At 33.6% G+C, this 20,370-nt stretch overlaps 2 protein-coding genes and 2 long non-coding RNA genes across 4 annotated transcripts; all 4 read left to right on the top strand.

Moving 5' to 3' along the window:
* Nucleotides 1–1,770: 1,770 nt before the first annotated feature.
* On the top strand, nucleotides 1,771–6,789 carry LOC141345175 (ADP-ribosylation factor 4-like). Its single transcript, XM_073850044.1, has 6 exons — nucleotides 1,771–1,986; nucleotides 2,275–2,355; nucleotides 3,233–3,342; nucleotides 3,547–3,618; nucleotides 5,442–5,567; nucleotides 5,650–6,789. Exons 1-6 carry the CDS (start codon nucleotides 1,920–1,922, stop codon nucleotides 5,734–5,736), a joined length of 543 nt encoding a protein of 180 aa, XP_073706145.1. The 5' UTR covers nucleotides 1,771–1,919; the 3' UTR covers nucleotides 5,737–6,789.
* Nucleotides 6,790–8,042: 1,253 nt separating this feature from the next.
* On the top strand, nucleotides 8,043–13,613 carry LOC141345462 (ADP-ribosylation factor 4). Its single transcript, XM_073850314.1, has 6 exons — nucleotides 8,043–8,227; nucleotides 9,970–10,050; nucleotides 10,334–10,443; nucleotides 10,545–10,616; nucleotides 10,744–10,869; nucleotides 12,437–13,613. Exons 1-6 carry the CDS (start codon nucleotides 8,161–8,163, stop codon nucleotides 12,521–12,523), a joined length of 543 nt encoding a protein of 180 aa, XP_073706415.1. The 5' UTR covers nucleotides 8,043–8,160; the 3' UTR covers nucleotides 12,524–13,613.
* Nucleotides 13,614–16,604: 2,991 nt separating this feature from the next.
* On the top strand, nucleotides 16,605–17,696 carry LOC141346074 (uncharacterized). Its single transcript, XR_012357136.1, has 3 exons — nucleotides 16,605–16,762; nucleotides 17,122–17,209; nucleotides 17,313–17,696. It is a non-coding gene; the product is annotated as an uncharacterized lncRNA (long non-coding RNA).
* Nucleotides 17,697–18,673: 977 nt separating this feature from the next.
* Nucleotides 18,674–19,796, top strand: LOC141346062 (uncharacterized). The gene is made up of 3 exons (XR_012357133.1): nucleotides 18,674–18,767; nucleotides 18,925–18,988; nucleotides 19,199–19,796. It is a non-coding gene; the product is annotated as an uncharacterized lncRNA (long non-coding RNA).
* The last annotated feature ends 574 nt before the right edge of the window (nucleotides 19,797–20,370 follow it).

Raw genomic sequence — 20,370 nt, 5'->3', positions numbered from 1 at the left:
CTGAAGTCCGGAGTAATGGAACTAAAAATTTAGCTTTGCATCACAGGAATAAATTACATTTTAAAATATATTCAAATAGAAAACAGTTATTTTAAATATTAAAAATATTACAAAATGTTACTGTTTGCTGTTCTTTGGATCAAATAAATACAGGCTTGGTGAGCAGAAGAGACTTATTTAAAAAAAAAAAAAGAAATCTTACTGTTCAGTAAAATGAAAAAATATAGGGTCCCACTTTACATTAGGTGGCCTTAACTACTATGTACTTACATTTAAATTAATAATTTGGTACAATGTACTTATTGTGTACATACATGTTTTTAGATTGTACTTATCTTTTTTAAAAAACCTATATGTAATTACATTTGCAATTAATTTCTGTAATTACCACTGTTGACCATCCCTTACAACCTTACCCATTCTTACACCTTAATAGAAGTAAAGGTGTTTTGCAATGCAATATGACCATAAGTACATAATTGTTAAGGACACAATAGAAAGTGTGACCAAAAATAGATTTAGATTTGTGTGATGGGTAGGCTTAGGTGTAGGGTCAGGGTAAGGGTATAGTAAACACAGTCTGTGTGTGTGTTCATGTCTTGCAAATACTCGGACCCAAATTTACAGCAAGCACCACGATCACTAAAATGAGTATGCAACTACCTCTACTGGTCAAAAAAAGGCATTGCAACTGTTTGACATAATTTTTTGTCCATTGCAAATGCTGTAGGCACCAATTATTGCACTGAGGCAGAAAATAAAATCGAAATTGTTATTGCCTACAAACATCCGACAGTTTCGAAATAATATAAAAAAATATTTGAAAAAGACATCATTTTGTAGAATTCATAACTTAATTGTTGACAGCTTGATTGTTGTAAAATAAAATCCAACATTAATCATAAAAACAATAATGTAAAATATGTATATTTGATATAAGAAGAAACAAACAAACAATAAATAAATAATAAAATGTACACTACCGTTCAAAAGTTTGGGGTCAGTAAGACTTGTAATAGTCTCTTATGCTCATCAAGGCTACATTTATTTGATTAAAAATACAGAAAAAAATAGTAATATTGCAAAATGTTTTTACAATATAAAATAATGTTTTTTTATTTTAACATACTTTAAAATAGAATTTATTCCGGTGATGAAAAGCTGAATTTTCATCATTCTAATATGCTGATTTATTATTAGAATGATCAATGTTGGATAATATATACCAAATATTTTTTGGAACCTGTGATTTTTTTTTTTTCCAGGATTCTTTCATGAATAACAAGTTTAAAAAGTACAGTGTTTCTTCAAAATATAAATATTTTATAACAATGTAAATTATTTATTATTAACTTTTAATAAACTTTTAAATATTAACTTAATACATCCTTGGTGAATAAAAAAAAAAAAAGAAACAATAAAAATGTACTGACCCCAAACTTTTGAACGGTAGTGTATATAAATAAAAAAAAATACATCGTTTCAGGTATTCTTGTTATGAATTTAGTGGCTTTATAACAAATAAATAAACAAACAAAATAAGCTAAAAAGTAAGGTTGTCCAAAGCATTCAGATTCAGCGTGAATACAGAGATTATATTTTACAAAACTGTAAAATGTAAATGAACTAAATAATGTCAATTTAGTTCATTTATTGTAGTCTAGCAGACGATAAAACGCACGTGGGCGTTTCAGAAAACATCGGAAGTTATGAATAATTATGACATCACTGCCCCGAGTGCAACTGCAGCAGGAAGTGACGCCAAGTCTTCCACGGTGGCTCCTCTTCTTACGTGGCAACGCGTCAAGCGACGGCGAGACACTGAGCACAAAGAGACGGAATATTAATTAAAATACATTCTCACATATTCTTCATCGTTTCGCTTATTGCTAGGGTTTAGGTTTTACTTTTAAATCATCATGGGTCTGACCATCTCATCGCTCTTCGGGAGACTTTTCGGCAAGAAACAGATGAGAATACTGATGGGTGAGTGTTTCAAGCACAATACATCTTTCTGATGTATTTCCGTGATAGATGTTTAGTTTTAAAACAAAATTGATAACATATGGGTGTAAGATGAAATGATTATTAAGTTGTTGATTTGTATTAATGGACGTATTGAAATTCAACAATTAATGTGTATTTCTTGGCCAGTGGCTAATGTTAGCTTGCTAGCTTCAGCTTGTATGAATGGATAAAATCAGAAATAAATAACAAGCCTGTATTGAATTTGACACATAAAGGTCGTTTTTCTTATGTGTTTTACTTTTTCAGTGGGTTTGGACGCTGCAGGTAAAACCACAATACTTTACAAGCTAAAGCTGGGAGAAATTGTGACCACTATCCCAACTATAGGTGAGATTACACCATCATTACTGTGATTGTTCTCCATTTTCTACTCTTTCACAATGTAAAGTTTTTTTATTTAAAACTGAAGGAGCTTGATATGATTAAATCTTAATGTGGTATATGTGAATCTGTTTTAAGATTCTCACCATTTTGAACGCTAATGTCACTGCCATCGCATTTAGAAGTTCAATGTGGGTTTTAAGGAAAAAATGCAGTTATAACGATTAAAAATAATGTTTTGTGTGACTTGTTCACAATATACATGTACACTGGTGGTCAAAAGTTTAGAATAATAAAGATATTTTTACAATTATTAAAAAAAAAGCCTCTTCTGCCCACCAAGGCTGCTTTTATTTAATCAAAGTTACAGTAAAAAATATAAACACTGAAAATAACTTTTCTATTATACTATATATTTACTATATTATAAAATTTCATTTATTCCGTGATGAGTTTAATTATTTGTATTCGAAATGTATCGAATTATTTGAAAATACAAAGTATTTTATCCATTTACAACCCTGACAGGTATCAGAGCTGAAATAAAGTGCAAAGGCTTGTGCTGTTAATATACCTGTCATTAAGCCCCGCCTTAAATATGACTGACCAATCCTATTTTAGCAACTGTTGCTGTCTGCCACCATATCACAAGATTTTACTGAAATGATCTGGCAATATGGTAAAACAGTTTCAGGCGTGTTTTCACTTTGAGCTACGTTAACCGAGGCAGCAAAGGGTCATTTAGACACCGTCATCAGCTGATAATCTCTTAACAGCCAAATATCAGCCAGGGAATTGGACTGCTAATAAAATATATATTAATATTATGATGCACCTTGAGTGAAGTGTTATTGAACTGTATTTGTTTTCTGCTCATGAACAGGTTTTAATGTAGAGACCGTTGAATACAAGAACATCTGCTTTACCGTGTGGGATGTCGGCGGTCAGGACAAGATCCGTCCTCTCTGGAGACACTATTTTCAGAACACACAGGTACGATCTTTATTTAGGGACGTTTTGCCTGCCAAAGTGGCACTTAGCTGTTTCTGAATGCGAAGTAACTTATAATAGATCAGTTGCAGGAACAGTGCCGTTTGAGCATCCCGGTCTGAAATCACTTTAAATAGTACAATATTGGTTGAGATGTACTCAAGTGGTTCATCTTAAAGCTAATTTTTTTTATTTCTTTTGCATCAGGGTCTGATCTTTGTGGTGGACAGCAATGACAGAGAGAGAGTGGCTGAATCTGCAGAGGAGCTTTCTAAAATGGTAAGAATTGCTCTGTCTTGAGCATCCAGTGTAATTTTTGGATATTACATAAAACACTCTAAAACCTGTCATCCTCAGTAACATAAATTGAGATCAAGTTACAAAATGTTTACATTTGTATTTGTTCTTGGTGAAGATTCTCTTACCAAAGCACCTTGAGAAAAGTCCATGTAATATGTTTTAAGCCTCTTGTGCAATTTGTATTCCAGTCATTTTGACTAGAATCCTGAAAATGCTAGTTTATGTTATTGCATTCAACAAAAACTTGCTGTGTCAACTTTAACTCATTCTACACTACCGAAACTCCACCAAATTTTTTAGTTGTGACTGTTACGGTAGTGACAATTTTCTGAGATAATGCCCTAAAAAAAAACTAAGATGTCACTGCTGAAACTTCACCAAATATTTTGGTTGTGACAATTTTATGGGATAACACTCTAAAAAAAAAACAAATGTCACTATCGAAACTCCACCACATGTTTCGGTTGTGGCTGTTATGGTAGTGACAATTTTATGGGATAACACCCAAAAAAAAACAAATGTCACTACCGAAACTCCACCGCATGTTTCTGTTGTGGCTGTTATGGTAGTGACAATTTTATGGGATAACACCCTAAAAAAAAAACCAAATGTCACTACCGAAATTCCACCAAATTTTGTAGTTGTGACTGTTTTGGTAGTGACAATTTTATGGGATAACACCCTAAAAAAACAAATGTCACTACTGAAACTCAAACAAATCTTTGGTTGTGACTGTTATGGTAGTGACAATTTTATGGGATAACACCCAAAAAAAAACAAATGTCACTACCGAAACTCCACCGCATGTTTCTGTTGTGGCTGTTATGGTAGTGACAATTTTATGGGATAACACCCTAAAAAAAAAACCAAATGTCACTACCGAAATTCCACCAAATTTTTTAGTTGTGACTGTTTTGGTAGTGACAATTTTATGGGATAACACCCTAAAAAAACAAATGTCACTACTGAAACTCAAACAAATCTTTGGTTGTGACTGTTATGGTAGTGACAATTTTATGGGATAACACCCTAAAAAAACAAATGTCACTACCGAAACTCCACCACATGTTTTGGTTGTGACAATTTTATGGGATAACACCCTAAAAAAACAAATATGTCACTACCGAAACTCCACCATATGTTTCGGTTGTGGCTGTTATGGTAGTGACAATTTTATGGGATAACACCCTAAAAAAACAAATGTCACTACTGAAACTCCATCACATGATTCGGTTGTGACCATTATGTTTGTGCCGATTTTATTGTACAACACCCCCCAAAAAACAAAGATGTCACTACTGAAACTCCAACAAATTTTTGGTTGTGACTGTTATGATAGTGACAATTTTATGGGATAACACCCTAAAAAAAACAAATGTCACTACCGAAACTCCACAATTTTTTGGTTGTGAAATTTTTATGGGATAATACCCTAAAAAAACCAAATATGTCACTACCAAAACTCCACCAGATGTTTCGGTTGTGACTGTTTCTTTTGGGAAATAAACTCCCAAAAAAGTGTTTAATTATGAAAAATGGCGTTCGGTAGTGACGGTTCTTAAAGTTACACATAGACTTTTGAACACATTTACCACAAAATGATGAGCCCATCTACTCACCATGTAGCTCTGAGAGAGTGACACAAATATTTACTGAACATAAATGTAGGGGTGTGGTTAAAATCAGCCTCAGCCAATGGGCTAAAACATACATTTGTTTCGGTAGTGACCAAAACTTTTTTTTTTTTTTGGTCCATATGTACCATATATGATTTGTTGACTTTTTTTTTTTTTTTTTTACAGTTGCAAGAAGATGAACTGAGGGATGCCGTGCTGCTGGTTTTCGCAAACAAACAGGATCTGCCTAACGCCATGGCTGTCAGTGAACTCACAGACAAACTTGGGCTGCAAAGTCTACGCAGTAGAACGGTAAACACATACCCAATTGACTCTAAAATGCACTTTGTTAAACATCGACTGCATTTTAACTATCCCTTGTGTGTTTCCACAGTGGTACGTTCAAGCAACCTGTGCTACACAAGGCACCGGACTCTATGAAGGACTGGACTGGTTATCAAACGAGCTCTCCAAGCGCTAGTGTGCCTGCTGATAGTGTCGAGATGTGTGTGAACTTTAGAAAGACGAAGTGTGTCGTTTGATAGACTCCGTCTTGAAGAACTTGAGTGAGTGAGTGTGTGTGTGTGTGTGAGAGAGTGTGTGTGAAGGAGCTATCAAGTGTTCAGCATCATGTCTAATCTATCTTATCTGTCTTTTTCTATGCTGTATTCCTACTAATGTTCTTTTAATTCCTTACAAAGCTGATTGTTTTTCATGACTGTAAGATAATGCTTAAATTGCACGTTTACTTGATAACTGTGAGAGCATTACGGCACAACAAAAAGGAAGTCTGGGAGGAATTCCAGGTCGAGGCGTCCCTCTCGTGCAAGTTTGGAGTAGTTGTAGCTTAAGAGCGAGTAAATGCCAGGAAGAAGCCGTTGTGCATTGAAGCTCACTCCGAGATCCTTGTTGCATTGCTGCCTAACTTGACTTGCGAGAATCTGGTAGGATTCGCCGCTCCATGAACATTCCATTTCATGGCAGTTAATTTTATTCCAGGGGGTTGTTTTGTAAATACACATTAACTTCTGTCTTGTTTCAGGGACTTTGCCACCAACAGATTTTTTGGAACAAAATGGTACATGAAGTATTGACAGCAATATGGAGTCATCCATGATTAATTAGCCCAATGATCTCTAACTGCCTTTGATGTTAAATACCTCCATTCAACAATATGCGAGTAAATGTTTTAGTTGAAAGCATTCGAACAGATCATAGTACCTTGCTTGATTTTTCTGGACATGGTGGATTGGACCGGGATGAATTGTTTCTTCAACCTGCTTCATGTTTCTTTTCTCTTTTCATGTCAAACGGATGTATGTATGTATGCTGGCACCTTCAATATCAGCGATTTCAGGTGCATTCGGTGAGAATTTTGTATGGGACACTCCAGTACACCAATAAGGTCCTCATTTCCTGAGCAGGATGTTTTGATCTTGTACACTTCCCTACTGCGGCAAATGCCCTACTCTTGCTCGAACTGTGCCACAAGGTCCACCCCTGTGAGAAAATAAAAATCTGATAAAAACTAAAAGGATACCGTTGTATGTAGGTTTTTTGTTTATGTACTTTGGTGTCATTCTTAAACAATATTTCATCCAAAAATGAAAATTCACTCAACCTCAGGCCAATCAAGATGTAGGTGATTTTGTTTCTTTATCTAAGCAGCTGAAAAGAACATATGTAAATCTATTTATTTGTTTACTGATAATTTAATATTACTGTGTGAATAATATGTAATCAAGTATTCAATAAAAAAAGGAACTAGTCTTGATTTGAAGTATTTTAAAATGTAACAATCTAATTACAAGGGCTTCATTTTTGGAATCTAATTACGTAATCCAGATTACATATAATCAGTTACTACCCAGCTATGAATATAAATATTTATAAAAAAATGATTTAAGGTTTACTTACAGCTACAATACACACTAGAGGTGATATGACACAAATTTCATCTGCTTTTTATTGTTTCATGTGCATGTTTTTTTTACTGTTTTTTTTTTTTTTTTACCTTTTTTGTGTAAATTAAAAATTAGCTGCTATTACCTGGCATTTTGTGAAATAAAATGCCCAACTTTGTGTACTCTTCAAGTTATCAGGTTATCAGGCCTTCTGGATTTTAACATTGATTCCCAACCTGCATTATTCCCATTTCACTATGTAAACAAACCTGCCGATCATATTTATCCAGTAAGTAAGACCAAAGTCCCTTTAAGGGTATTCTATAGTCTTTGGTAAGACAGGTGTTTCACAGATTTACAATGTAAATGACATTGTACATTTTTAATAAACATTAGAACATACATTTTGGCACTGGCCTTTAGCTCAACCTTTAAGAATCAATAGTACATTTCACAAACTGCTGATATTGCATTTATTGCAGTAGACTAATGTTATGCATCATTTAAAACCGTCTGGATGGGTTCCAACGAGATTTCTGTAAATTAAATAATTATTCTGGCACCACTAGGACATTTATATTTGAAGAAATCATAGCAATAGAATAATGAAGGCTGTCAAAAAGCCAAAGCACGTTCTCCTTCGACTGACAGACTTGAAGTAAAACAGCGTAACGTTATAGTACTGTATTACAAGCACGTACTGATAATAATAATAAATAATAATATCAATAATAATTGTATTATTATTATTATTTGTTCATTTCAACAGTATATGAACCTTTTTGAACTATTATGCGCTGTTTTACTTCTTTTCTAAAATCTGTAATTATGGAAAAACTCATCGGAAGTGGCGTGGCGTCATTTCTTCCACGGCGGCCGTGACGTGGCATTACGCAAGCGCAGAGCCGACCGGGCTTCCTGACACCCGACGAGCATCACACCGAAAAAACTTTACACATTAGGATTAATCCCTTAGTTTTAGGTGATTTGTGTCCTTCATCATGGGTCTGACCATATCATCGCTCTTTAGCAGGCTGTTTGGAAAGAAACAGATGAGAATTCTCATGGGTGAGTGTTGAGTCTCATGCTAGCTAAGCTAGCGGCGTTAGCCAACTTTCGCAATTCTGTCATTCTCCGGAATATAACAGATAAAATACTAAACTATAGCTGATTGCTCTGCTTTATATTAAAGTGTGCTTTTCTTTACCATGTAGAGACTGAGTCAAGTCGGTATTTATTTACCTGCTAAATTGTCTTGCGATAAGATACCACAAGCTTTGAATAAATGCATTTGGTAAATAATTAAAGTGTACTGTCAGTTTATGAGCAGGAACAGATTAGCCAATGACCGTAGTATAATTTATATAGTATGTAATAATGTTTTAGTATACTGTCTAAATTCTGTAGTAATTGTCATTAAACCACCTTGCGTTTATTTTAGCGTCCTACTCATATTGTAGTGTTTGATATGGAAAAGTATCAATGAAAAGTAATCACTTTTATGGGAAAATGTACTTTTTGTCTTCACTAAATGTTTTTAAAAGGATAAAAAAAAATATTCTTAAATGTAATTAAACACACACACACACACACACACACACACACACACATACACATATGTTATATATATGTGTGTATATGTATGTATGTATGTGTGTGTGTATGTTTATATATATATATATATATATATATATATATATATAATTTTTTTAACAAACATTTATAAATGCAACTGTGTGCTTTTGTTGAAGTAAAACTGTATTATTAACATAGTATTACAAACGACTTGAGTAAGAGTTCATAAAACTCACTTTTTATACTACTTCTGATTTATTTTTATTTTTTTTTTGTAGTTGTTTTCTGTAATGTTCTTTTTTCTGTTTTATTTTTGTATGCTTTTTTGAACAGTAAGATTTTTAATGTTTTTTTTAAAGAACTCTCATTGGCTTGCCAAGGTTGCATTTAATTGATCCAAAGTACAGCAAAAACAGTAAAATCTTAAAATATATTTATACTATTTAAAATAACGGTTTTCTATTTGAATATATTTTAAAATGTAATTTATTCCGGTGATTTCAAAGCTGAATTTTTAGCATTAATACTCCAGTCTTCAGTGTCACATGATCCTTATCTGAAATTAAAATCTTTTGTAACATTATACCACTCAAAATCTTTTATAGAATTATTTTTAATTCGATAGGAATTATAGAAATTAATAGTTTTGTTTAGCAAGTATGCTTTAAATTGATCAAAAGTAATAAAGTCATTTATAATGTTACAGAAAAGTTCTATTTCAGATAAATGCTGTTCTTCTGAATTTTTTAGTCATCAAAGAAACCTAAAAAAAATTCTACTCAGCAGTTTTTAACATAATATTAATAATAATCAATGTTTTTGAGCAGCAAATCAGAATATTAGAATGTTTTTGAAGGATCATGTGACTGGAGTAATAATGCTAAAAATTCAGCTTTGAAATCACAGGAATAAATTACATTTTAAAATATATTCAAATAGAAAACAGTTATTTTAAATAGTAAAAATATTTCAAAATGTTACTGTTTTTGCTGCACTTTGGATAAAATAAATGCAAACTTGGTGAGCAGAAGAGACTTCTTTAAAAAAACCTTAAAAATCTTACTGGTCGTGTAATTGTATAATGTTCAATATTTTCAATTGAATGAAAGAAAATTATTTGAAATATTAAGGCCATTTAAGGACATGAGCTCTTCGTTGAGTTTTTAGTAACTGTCGTTTTTGTCTTCCATATTTAGAAACCATATTCTAATCAATGAATCTGTGCTGTTTTACAGTTGGTCTGGATGCTGCCGGCAAAACCACAATACTGTACAAACTCAAACTAGGAGAAATTGTGACCACCATTCCAACCATAGGTAAGAGGACCGGACTATTTTTTGATATGACTATGATCTCAAAGCGGTTCTCATGGGTAGATTGCGGTCATTGTCTTGTGTTGCGTTCTGAGTCATTCAGGGAATTTTTATGAATTTGTGGTACTTTATGATATCTCAACGTCCACTTGGATGTCATCATACATGTGGTGTCAGTGATTGCCTGATTGTCCTGTCTTACACCACAACATTCACTCAGTGTTTAATAAAAAAGCAGAACTATTTCACTAAATGCACTATATGTCGCTGTATTTCTTTTGGACAGGTTTTAACGTAGAGACTGTTGAATACAAGAACATCTGCTTCACCGTGTGGGATGTCGGCGGTCAGGATAAGATTCGTCCTCTCTGGAGACACTATTTTCAGAACACACAGGTAAGATCTTGATGTACATTCATACAAAAAACATATGCAAACTTACTTATTATAGATGTGCAGAGACTCATTGCTCTTTTTGGGTCTACCTTTGTCTTCAGGGACTGATCTTTGTGGTGGACAGCAATGACAGAGAGAGAGTGGCAGAATCTGCAGAGGAGCTTTCTAAAATGGTAGCATATATCATTGTGATCTTAAATGGCAACCAAGTGCAGTGAATCAGGACATTTATGGAAGTGTTGTGTTTGCTAAATGTGGTTGAGTTGCCTCATCTGTGTCTTTTCCTGTGCGTATGTGCAGTTGCAGGAAGACGAACTGAGGGACGCCGTTCTGCTGGTTTTCGCAAACAAACAGGATCTGCCTAACGCCATGGCTGTCAGTGAACTCACAGACAAACTTGGGCTGCAGAGTCTACGCAGTAGAACGGTAACACTAGTGTGCACTACTTACTCTCTAAGACATAAGTCTCTTATGTTCACCAAGGCTGTATTTATTTGATCAAAATACAGTTAAAATGGTAATATTGTAATATTTACAATCTAAAATAACTGTTTTCTATTTGGATACATTTTAAAATGTACATTTGAGATCAAAAGTTTACATACACAATCTGCAAAACATTATTTATTTTACCAAAATAAGTGGTATCATGCAAAATGTTATTTTTTTTTATTTAGTACTGACCTGAATAAGATACTTCACATAAAGACGTTTACATATTTCAAAATAACAGTTAAATTTATAAAAAATGACCCTGAAGTTTACATACACTTGATTCTTAATACTGTGTTGTTGCCTCAATGATCCACAGCTGTGTTATTTTGTTTAGTGATCATTGTTTATGAGTCCCTTGTTTGTCCTGAACAGTTAAACTGTCTGCTGTTCTTTAGAAAAATCCTTCAAGTCCCACAAATTCATTTTTGTGTATTTTAACCCTTTCCAACAATGACTGTATGATTTTAAAATCCATTTTTTCACACTGAGGACAACTGAGGGACTCATATGCAACTATTACAGAAGGTTCAATTGCTCACTGATGCTTCAGAAGGGAACATGATGCATTTAGAGCCAGGGCTGAAAACTTTTAAATTTGAATATCAGGGTAAATTTAACTTATTTGTCTTCTGGGAAACACATAAGTATCTTTTGTAGCTTCTGAAAGGTAGTACTAAATGAAAAAAATTGGATATTTAGGCAAAACAAGAAAAATGTATGCATCTACTTTCTGTTCTGAAATCATTGAAGCATCAGTGAGTGTTTGAACCTTGTGTTATAGTTGCATATGAGTCCCTCAGTTGTCCTCAGTGTGAAAAGATGGATCTCAAAATCATACAGTCATTGTTGGAAAGGGTTCAAACAGACAAAAATGCTGAAAAACCACAGAATTTCTTGGACCTGAAGAATTTTTCTGAAGAACAGCAGGCAGTTTAACTGTTCAGGACAAACAAGGGACTCATGAACAACTATCACTAAAAACACACATCTGTGGATCATTCAGGTAACAACACAGTATTAAGAATCAAGTGTATGTAAACTTTTGAACAGGGTCATTTTTATACATCTATTATTTTCTCTTGAGGACTATATGTAAACATCTTTTATGTGAAATGTCTTACTCAGGTCAGTACTAAATAAAAAATAACATGCATTTTTGTATGATCCTTATAATATTGGTAAAACAATTAAAATTTTGCAGATTCTGCAAGGTGTATGTAAACTTTTGAGCTCAACTGTAATTTAACCGCTGCTTCTATTGCTTTTATTGCATTATCTTGGTCTGTTAATCTGACCTTTTTTAAAAAAAATTTTTTTTTTTCAAATTTAAGAGGGTAAACATGATACAAAGATGTACCTTTTAGCTATTGCACCTTAAATTATTGTTTCCATGATAGCATTATGCCTTTTTTCTAACATACTTTGTGAATTGAGTGTGGGCTGTGACAGCTGCTTTTAATGATTTTTGATTGATTGTCTCTGTCTGGGCTTCTTGCAGTGGTATGTCCAAGCGACCTGCGCTACACAGGGCACTGGACTCTATGAAGGACTGGACTGGTTATCCAATGAGCTCTCCAAACGCTAGTGGGCCTGTTAAGGGGTGAGATGGTGCGTATGAACCAATGGAAAGGCTAGAGACTCCTCTTAGAATTTTTAAGTGTGTGACGCAGCTGGAAACTGGGGAGAAACCATCAAACGCTCTGCGCCTGTCTTAGCTTTCTTTTTCTACAATATATTTCTTTGCCCAAGTTTATCACTTTCTTTTCATGTTTTAAAATGAACAAAAACAACTTTTTTGTTATTTTGCAAGAGGAGAAATGTTTTGAAGGACCTTCCTTTGCTATGGCCTTTTCCGTTTCTCAGAAAGTCCTCATGCAAAACCAAAAACACTGGAGTCCCTGTTTAGTGAGCAGGGTTATTGGTTTTGCTTTAGTCTGATCTGCATCGTTTATGTAAGAATTCGTTGTCAAGCTCACTGGAGAATCTCTGGGGTTAGTGATATTTTAGAACTGGACTTTACATGTGGAGTCGTTTGGCGAATCAAAGCCATGCCTGTTTCATCGATCCTTATAGATATGCAATGCTGTAAAGTTTGTTACATTGCATTATCCGCTGTAGTGGCGTGGAGTCCTGTGGTCCTTCTAAACATTATTCTTGTCTGCATGAGTCTTCTAGAGTTTACTTCTGGATCTTGGTTGAAATTCCCCTCATCAACTGCACATGGCATGAATGGCATGAAAAGGTGAACTTTTTTTTTTATTAGGTTAGGTTTTATTTTCCCACTGTCCATTGTTTTTGGCAAATGTTTGAGTGGCCCAAAACAATGGTTTTACTCTAGGTCAGAGTCAAAGGGAACACGATGTTCTTTAGCCACAACGATGCAATGAAGTTCGTTCCATTCTAATTTAAAGTTGAAACTTATGTGTTTTATGTTTGTCATGCCATGTGAAATGTTTGGCTCAGGCGTGTTTCTTGAGCTTATCATTATTTGTGTCTGAATCTGACTGCTAAATGCAGGTTTAATGTATTGAAGAATTCCGTGTCTGGTTGAAATGGTTTCCTTTCCTAAACTGATGTGTAACAGATACAATCTATTTTACCCTATTATCATGACAAATTTGTTTGTGTACTATATGTATCATATTGTTTTAGAATAAAACATAATCGTGAACTTATCATTGTGTTGAATTGATGAATCTGTTTTGCTCCTTATATGCAGACTTTATATGCATATATCCCACTTTTTGAGAGCAAAAATCATTTATATATGTAAAAAAGAAATTATAGTCATATGGCATTTTTCATGTTTATATTTGTTGGCAGAAAATGTCTCAGTTCTATTTAATCCAAACTGCACTAATGCATCAATCCAGCAGATGGCACCTAGAATCAACAACTGCAGACAAATTATGTAGACTCAACAGTGTAACTAAAATAATCAAAACTGCTTTCCATTACAAATAGCTAAACATCCTTATATCAAGATGCATTTACTTGAGATGCAAGGTGAAGAGATGAAGAAACTAAACAAAATTAAATTAGTTGAGATGCTCAAAAAGAACAAATACCTGTCAGTTGAGTATGAAAACTTGTTTACCCTTTGAATTAAGTTTTTTTTTTTTTTTTTCTGAGCCCGTTGGTAGATATTTGGTCTTGTTTGAATCAGCTTTTCATATTACAAGATTTATGTCATTTTGCATCTTGAGTAAATTGTTGATTTATGAATCTTTATGCATTTGCACTGAAAATCAGATATTGCTAAAGAGCATTTTTTTATAGTTTGGTTTTAAACGGGTATGAAATTTGTGTTCATAAAACCTGTAAGAACCCTGTAACAGATTGAGATGAAAAAGGGTTTAAGCGTAAAAACAATACGTGTAATACTGCTTTAAATTGTTGTTTTTCCAAAAGAATATTAAAAAGTGTTCTGTTTAATTAAATTGCATTTTTGTTTTTCTGAACAAAAATAAATAAATTTTCCCTAATTTACAGACAGCACCCACTAAAATGTCATTCACTAACAATCTTGTCAGGCATATTTACAACAAAAATCAATTAATGACATATTAAAAGACAAATTACTTTCACCCCAAATACTAATTAGCTGTAATTCTAGATTTTGACCAAAATTGCCACTATATTAGGTTTTGCCCATTTGTCAGTAAGAATTTTTTACTTATTTAAAACAGAATAAAATGTAACATGGCCCATTATTCTTTGATGTATTTTAATATGTACAAGTCAGATTTTTTTTACATAAATATTGTGTTACACTGAATGACAATGTAACATTATTTTAACCAAATTCTGATATTTTATTCACCAAAAACTTATTTGAAAACTTAAAAGTAGACCCTTTACATACATTTTAATGTGCTTTCTATTGACATAAAATCCTTAAATTTCTTTTGACGTGGACATCCTAACATCTTTGACCCAATTACATCAGAAACTTATTCTAATTACACGAGCTAATACAGTTATGTGAGTCATTACATCACTATAGCAAGCGAAGCTCACTAGAACTTATATGAAAGTCTTTTAGCACTCTTCTTCATTTTTTGTTTTAGTGAATTGCTAAAGGAATTAAGAATACAATGCATGCTTTATGGAGAGGGATGGGCAGAGTACAAGTCATAAATAACTCAAGTACCTGTAATGTACAATTGAAGTCAAAAGTTTACACACAACTTGCAGAATCTGCAAAATGTTAATTATTTTACCAAAACAAGAGGGATTATACAAAATTCATGTTATTGTTTATTTAGTACTGACCTGAATAAGATATTTCACATAAAAGACATTTACATATAGTCCACAAGAGAAAATAATAGTTGAATTTATAAAAATGATCCCATTCAAGAGTTTACATACACTTGATTCTTAATACTGTTCTTACCTGAATGATCCACAGCTGTGTGTTTTTGTTTAGTGATAGTTGTTCATGAGTCCCTTGTTTGTCATGAACAGTTAAACTGCCCACTGACCTTCAGAAAAATCCTTCAGGTCCCCAAATTCTGTGGTTTTTCAGCACTTTTGTGCATTTTAACCCTTTCCAGCAATGACTGTATGATTCTGAGATCAGAAACATTAAGAGCGGAGGGTGAAAACTTTTGAACAGAATAAAAATGTGTACAACTTTTCTTAATTTGCCTAAATATCTTTTTTTTTTTCCTTTCATTTAGTACTGCTCTTCAGAAGCTATACAGAAGATACTTACATGTTTCCCAAAAGACAAAATAAGTGATATTTACTTATTTAAGCTTTCACCCTCTGGCTCTTAATGCATTGTATTTTCTTCTGGAGCATCGGTGAGCGTTTAAACCTTCTGTAAAAGTTGCATATGAGTCCCTCAGTTGTCTTCAGTGTGAAAAGATGGATCTTATAATCTTACAGTCATTGTTGGAAATGGTTTGAATACACAAAAATGCAGAAAAACCACAGAATTTGTGGAACCTGAAGGATTTTTCTGAAGAACAGCAGGCAGTTTAACTGTTCAGGTCAAACAAGGAACTCATGAATGACTATCACTAAACAAACAAAAGACAAAAACAGCTGTGGATCATTCAGGTAACAACCCAGTATTAAGAATCAAGTGAATGTAAACTTTTGGTCATTTTTGTGAACTGGATATAATACATAATGGACTATATGTAAATGTATTTTATGTGAAATATCTTATTCAGATCAGTAATGAATCAAAAATAAAAATATGATCCCTCTTATTTTGGTAAAATAACATTTAGCAGATTCTTCTGTAAACTTTTGACTAAAAAATGTATGTATGTGATAAACGTACTGGGAAACCAAGCAGAACATAAAGTTACTTGTCACAGTTATCTCAACTACAGTTGTAAACATCACTGATATAACAAGAACTGCCCTATTGCGTGTTTATCTTTTATCAGTAAGAATTCGATTTGGGTGTGGAGATGGCCACATCACAGGTTTTGTTATTTGTTTATTCAGTTTCATAGGGAGGAGGCAGACTTGAGATCCTTTCAGAGTCAGGTGCAACTCAGGAAAAACTGCATTTTCTTCATCATCTTTATGTATGTACACAAATTGAGGATCCCCTGTTTAGTTTCTGTGGGCTTGGTTTCAGTTAGTTGATTGAAAAATTAGCCTGGGGGGAAAAGTAAACGTAAGTGTCTTACTGAGAAACCAAAACTGATGAGGGAGAGGGAGGAGTTTATTAAGAAAGTGTTGTGGAGTATTTAAACAAAGAGGAAGCAGAGATCGGTCCTTTCTATCCTGCAGACTCTCTTGTCTGAGACGGAGTGGAGATGGTCCGCTTGTATGCTGTGATCTAGTGTACAGTCTGGTAAGTGATCATATTTGTTGCTTTTTAAAACTTTCAGCAATAATAATTTAATAATTGTTTTCATAATGCGTCTTTATGCAATCTCTTGACTAGCTTCACAATAAGGAAGTTGTGTTTGTGTAACTCTATGAATAAAACATCTGCCTGTTTGTCAAATAAAATGTACAATCCATTAAAAAGTTTCTGTTTGCTGACAAAAAAAGATCTCAAAAAAGTCTGAAAAGAGTTCGAAAAACACTTCCTGCATTCCTGTGATTATGTGCGCAGTCTTCTCTATCTTCTGTCTTTTGTGACTTGCTTTCATATAACTGGTAGGTACTAATAATCAATGATATTAATCCATCTCCTTTCAATCTTAGCTGCCACTAGATGACTGCAAACGAGTTGAGACGTCACGCTGCCTAAGGATCTCTTTGGCTTTGTGCCAATGCTTGCGTTTATTATTTTGTAAGTAGCCCTCACACTGAATTCTTTTTTTTCTTTCTGGTATCAGTCCTACATCTTTGAAGTTCAGAGTTCTGATATAATAATGTGATCATTTCATGTTTAGATTTTGAGGAGAAGAGGAGTAGAACTGCCAAGGGATTCTGCACTCGGGTCCGCTGCCCTGTTTTAGTGCATTCTCTGGCAACACTGGATCTCTGGCCGGGGTCCAGCGGACCTGCAGTGTACAGCGCCAGGTCTATGGCCCGCTGACGAAGCACCAGAAACTAGAAGCAACCGCACAAACAAAAACACTGAAGCCGACTTACCCTTAACACCCCCCCCCACCCTTTTTTCCTTTGGTCGGCTTCTGGTTGTCTGTTGCTTGGTTAGTAGGCTGTGGGGATGGCCTGCTGTAAAAAAACAACCAGTTTCTTTTTCTTTTATGAAGGCTGAGCGCAACTCTTTCCAAAAAAATCAATAAAAATAGAAAAACCCGAAACTGAAATAATGTCTGTGTTTGATTTTATTCAAGTTATGAAATTCTTTTTAAAGAATAACAAGGGGTCAAAGAGATTCTCATCATTATCAGACTCATGTCATTACAAACTTATTCATCTAATCTGAGTTTTTAAACATGTCAATGATATTTTTATCTTTTACATTCATGGACATCATCCTTCTAACGACCTTGCCCACAATTTAGCATAATGAGGTTTGAGAAACAGAAACCAAGAGCAGAATCGAAACGTAACTGCCTCATTCTGTGGCCAAAGTAAACAAAACCAAACCCTGCTGATCTCAGTGGAGAAAGAAAAAGCTAAATTGTGACTCTGGACCACATACCCAGTCTTAAGGGTCAATTTTTTGAAACTGAGATTTATACATCATCTTAAAGCTGGGTAATATATAGATTGTATCTAATATATTGTATCTTACAGATACAACTATCTGAAAATCTGGAATCTAAGGGTGCCAAAAAATCTAAATATTGAGAAAATCGCCTTTAAAGTTGTCCAAATGAAGTTCTTAGCAATGCATATTACTAATCAAAAATGTAGTTTTGATACATTTATGGTAGGAAATTTACACAATATTTCTTAACTTAATATCTACCTCATTTACCTAATGTTTTTTGGCAAAACCTAAAAATTGTCTTAATTGTTAATTTTTATTGATTAATGTTAACAAATGGAACCCTATGGTAAAGTTACTGAAGGTAAGATGTAAACTTCTTTTGGGGATTTGGTGTAAAGGAGAGTATTTCCATCCATAACTGTGTATTGAAAATGTAAATGGATGCAAAGCAACATATGTGTTGTCTAAACAAAGATGAGATTCATTTTAGTGGATGTTTAAAATGCTGAAACAAAAATGCAGTGTCATTCACCGTGAAACAACAACAAAGTATTTCTGTCAAGGGATGGGCCAGAAACTTACTGAGAAAATGAAACTTATGAAAATGGACTACAGCTGTTCACAGATCAGTTGAGGGCGGGAATAGTGTATCAGTATAAATTACAGAGAGACACACCGATCTTTCCTTTCCATGACCAAAGCCTTCTGCTGCCAGATCAACAAGGTAAGACAACTAGATATCAAGAAAATTTCCCATAATTGTTATTACTTTATTATAAAAGTGTATTCAGCCAATTTCAGTCATCGCAATTAAATGATAAATACATTTTTATTTTGGTGTTTTGTCACTGTGTAACCTAGAAACTGAATAATCTTAACAGGTTTTATGGTGTTTCCTCTGTGGGAGACGCTGTGGAAACTTGACTGGTCTTGTAGCACTAATGTGTGAGTATATCAGATGTTTTTTTAGTCTTTTTTTGAGCAATTGTAAAAGACAGGGAACTAAACATAAACCTTACAGTGTTTAACCAATGATTGCATTCAAATGTGTTATTTAGTTATATTGTTGCATAGCAAGTTATTATACAGTTATATAATTGATATTTGACACCATCTGCACTTCCTGTAGCTGAATGCTTTTGTTGTTTGTTCTAGCATCATGAAGGAGGCGGAGGCCATGTAAATCCTTGCTCCCACGGGCGGGTCATGTGGCCCAGCGTTATTCAGAGGGGAACTCATTTGCATGAGTCTCCATCTTTGATTTGCACTGGTGTCCAGATGCGCAGAGGCCAGCACATTAGTGCTATGAAGACAACATTAACTCACCTGACGCCTCAAGTCTTCCACAAATCCTACAAAGAAAAGAACCAACCCTCCCCAAAAAAACCAATGCATGTGATACTAAAAGTGAACCAAGAAAACTCTTTAACACACTACTGAATAATGCTACAAATGTAAAAGTGAAGAAGTGTATTTTTTTGTGAAACTTTGGTTTCTGCATTGCTTGGTTCAGTTTATCCGGGGCAGAACTGGGGAAACAAAGAGCCCCGGAACTAAATGTAAAAAAAAAAAAAAAAAAAGTAAAATCTGCAAAAAAAAAAATCCATATTGTGCAGTGTTTTTTTGTTTGTGTGTTTGTTTATCTGCCTATGTTTGATGATGGATTTAGTAACTCAAACACTTCTTATGGTAGGTCAACACAAGATTGTTTAGACATAAAAATATAAAATAAATAAAAAATATTTATTGGTGACATATAGTATATTCTTATAAGAAAGTATGGTAGAATTTTACAACAAGGTCAGATTAATTAACAATGAGAAATACGTTTGCTACAGTATTTATTAATCTTTGTTAGCATTAGTATAAAAATACCATAAAATAATATTAACATATACAACTCTTGATTTAAATAATGTAGTAAATGATATGAATTGATAAAAATGCTTTATTAATCCTATGCTATTTATCACTGATAGTCCATGTTAATTAATGTAGTTTATGAGTGTGAACAAAAAGAATTTAGTAAAGTATTACCAGAAGTATAAAATACATTGTACAAAACAATCAAAAGCATTGCATAGATTTGACATATACACTAGTCAAAAGTTTTTAAATGTTTTTTAAAGAAATCTATTCTGCTCACCAAGCCTGCATTTATTTGATCCAAAGTACAGCACAAATACTCTGAACTATTTTTTTTACTATTTAAAATTACTATTTTTTATTTTTATATATTTTAAATAATTGTAATTTATTCCTGTGATCAAAGCTGAATTTTCAGCACCATTACTCGAGTCTTCAGTGTCACATGATCCTTCAGAAAT

This window comes from Garra rufa, chromosome 11 (assembly GCF_049309525.1).
Source record: "Garra rufa chromosome 11, GarRuf1.0, whole genome shotgun sequence".
NCBI lineage: Eukaryota > Metazoa > Chordata > Actinopteri > Cypriniformes > Cyprinidae > Garra > Garra rufa.
Note: the sequence above shows the minus strand (reverse complement) of the source record. Positions and strands in the feature narration are given on the sequence as shown.

What these genes read in the sequence shown, in the direction of transcription:
- LOC141345175 (XM_073850044.1), top strand. Translation starts at nt 1,920, where the DNA reads ATGGGTCTGACCATCTCATCGCTCTTCGGGAGACTTTTCGGCAAGAAA. An exon ending in ACAGATGAGAATACTGATGG is followed by an intron (nt 1,987 to 2,274) that starts GTGAGTGTTTCA and finishes TTACTTTTTCAG; the next exon opens with TGGGTTTGGACGCTGCAGGT. An exon ending in GACCACTATCCCAACTATAG is followed by an intron (nt 2,356 to 3,232) that starts GTGAGATTACAC and finishes GCTCATGAACAG; the next exon opens with GTTTTAATGTAGAGACCGTT.
- LOC141345462 (XM_073850314.1), top strand. Translation starts at nt 8,161, where the DNA reads ATGGGTCTGACCATATCATCGCTCTTTAGCAGGCTGTTTGGAAAGAAA. An exon ending in ACAGATGAGAATTCTCATGG is followed by an intron (nt 8,228 to 9,969) that starts GTGAGTGTTGAG and finishes GCTGTTTTACAG; the next exon opens with TTGGTCTGGATGCTGCCGGC. An exon ending in CAGAGGAGCTTTCTAAAATG is followed by an intron (nt 10,617 to 10,743) that starts GTAGCATATATC and finishes GCGTATGTGCAG; the next exon opens with TTGCAGGAAGACGAACTGAG.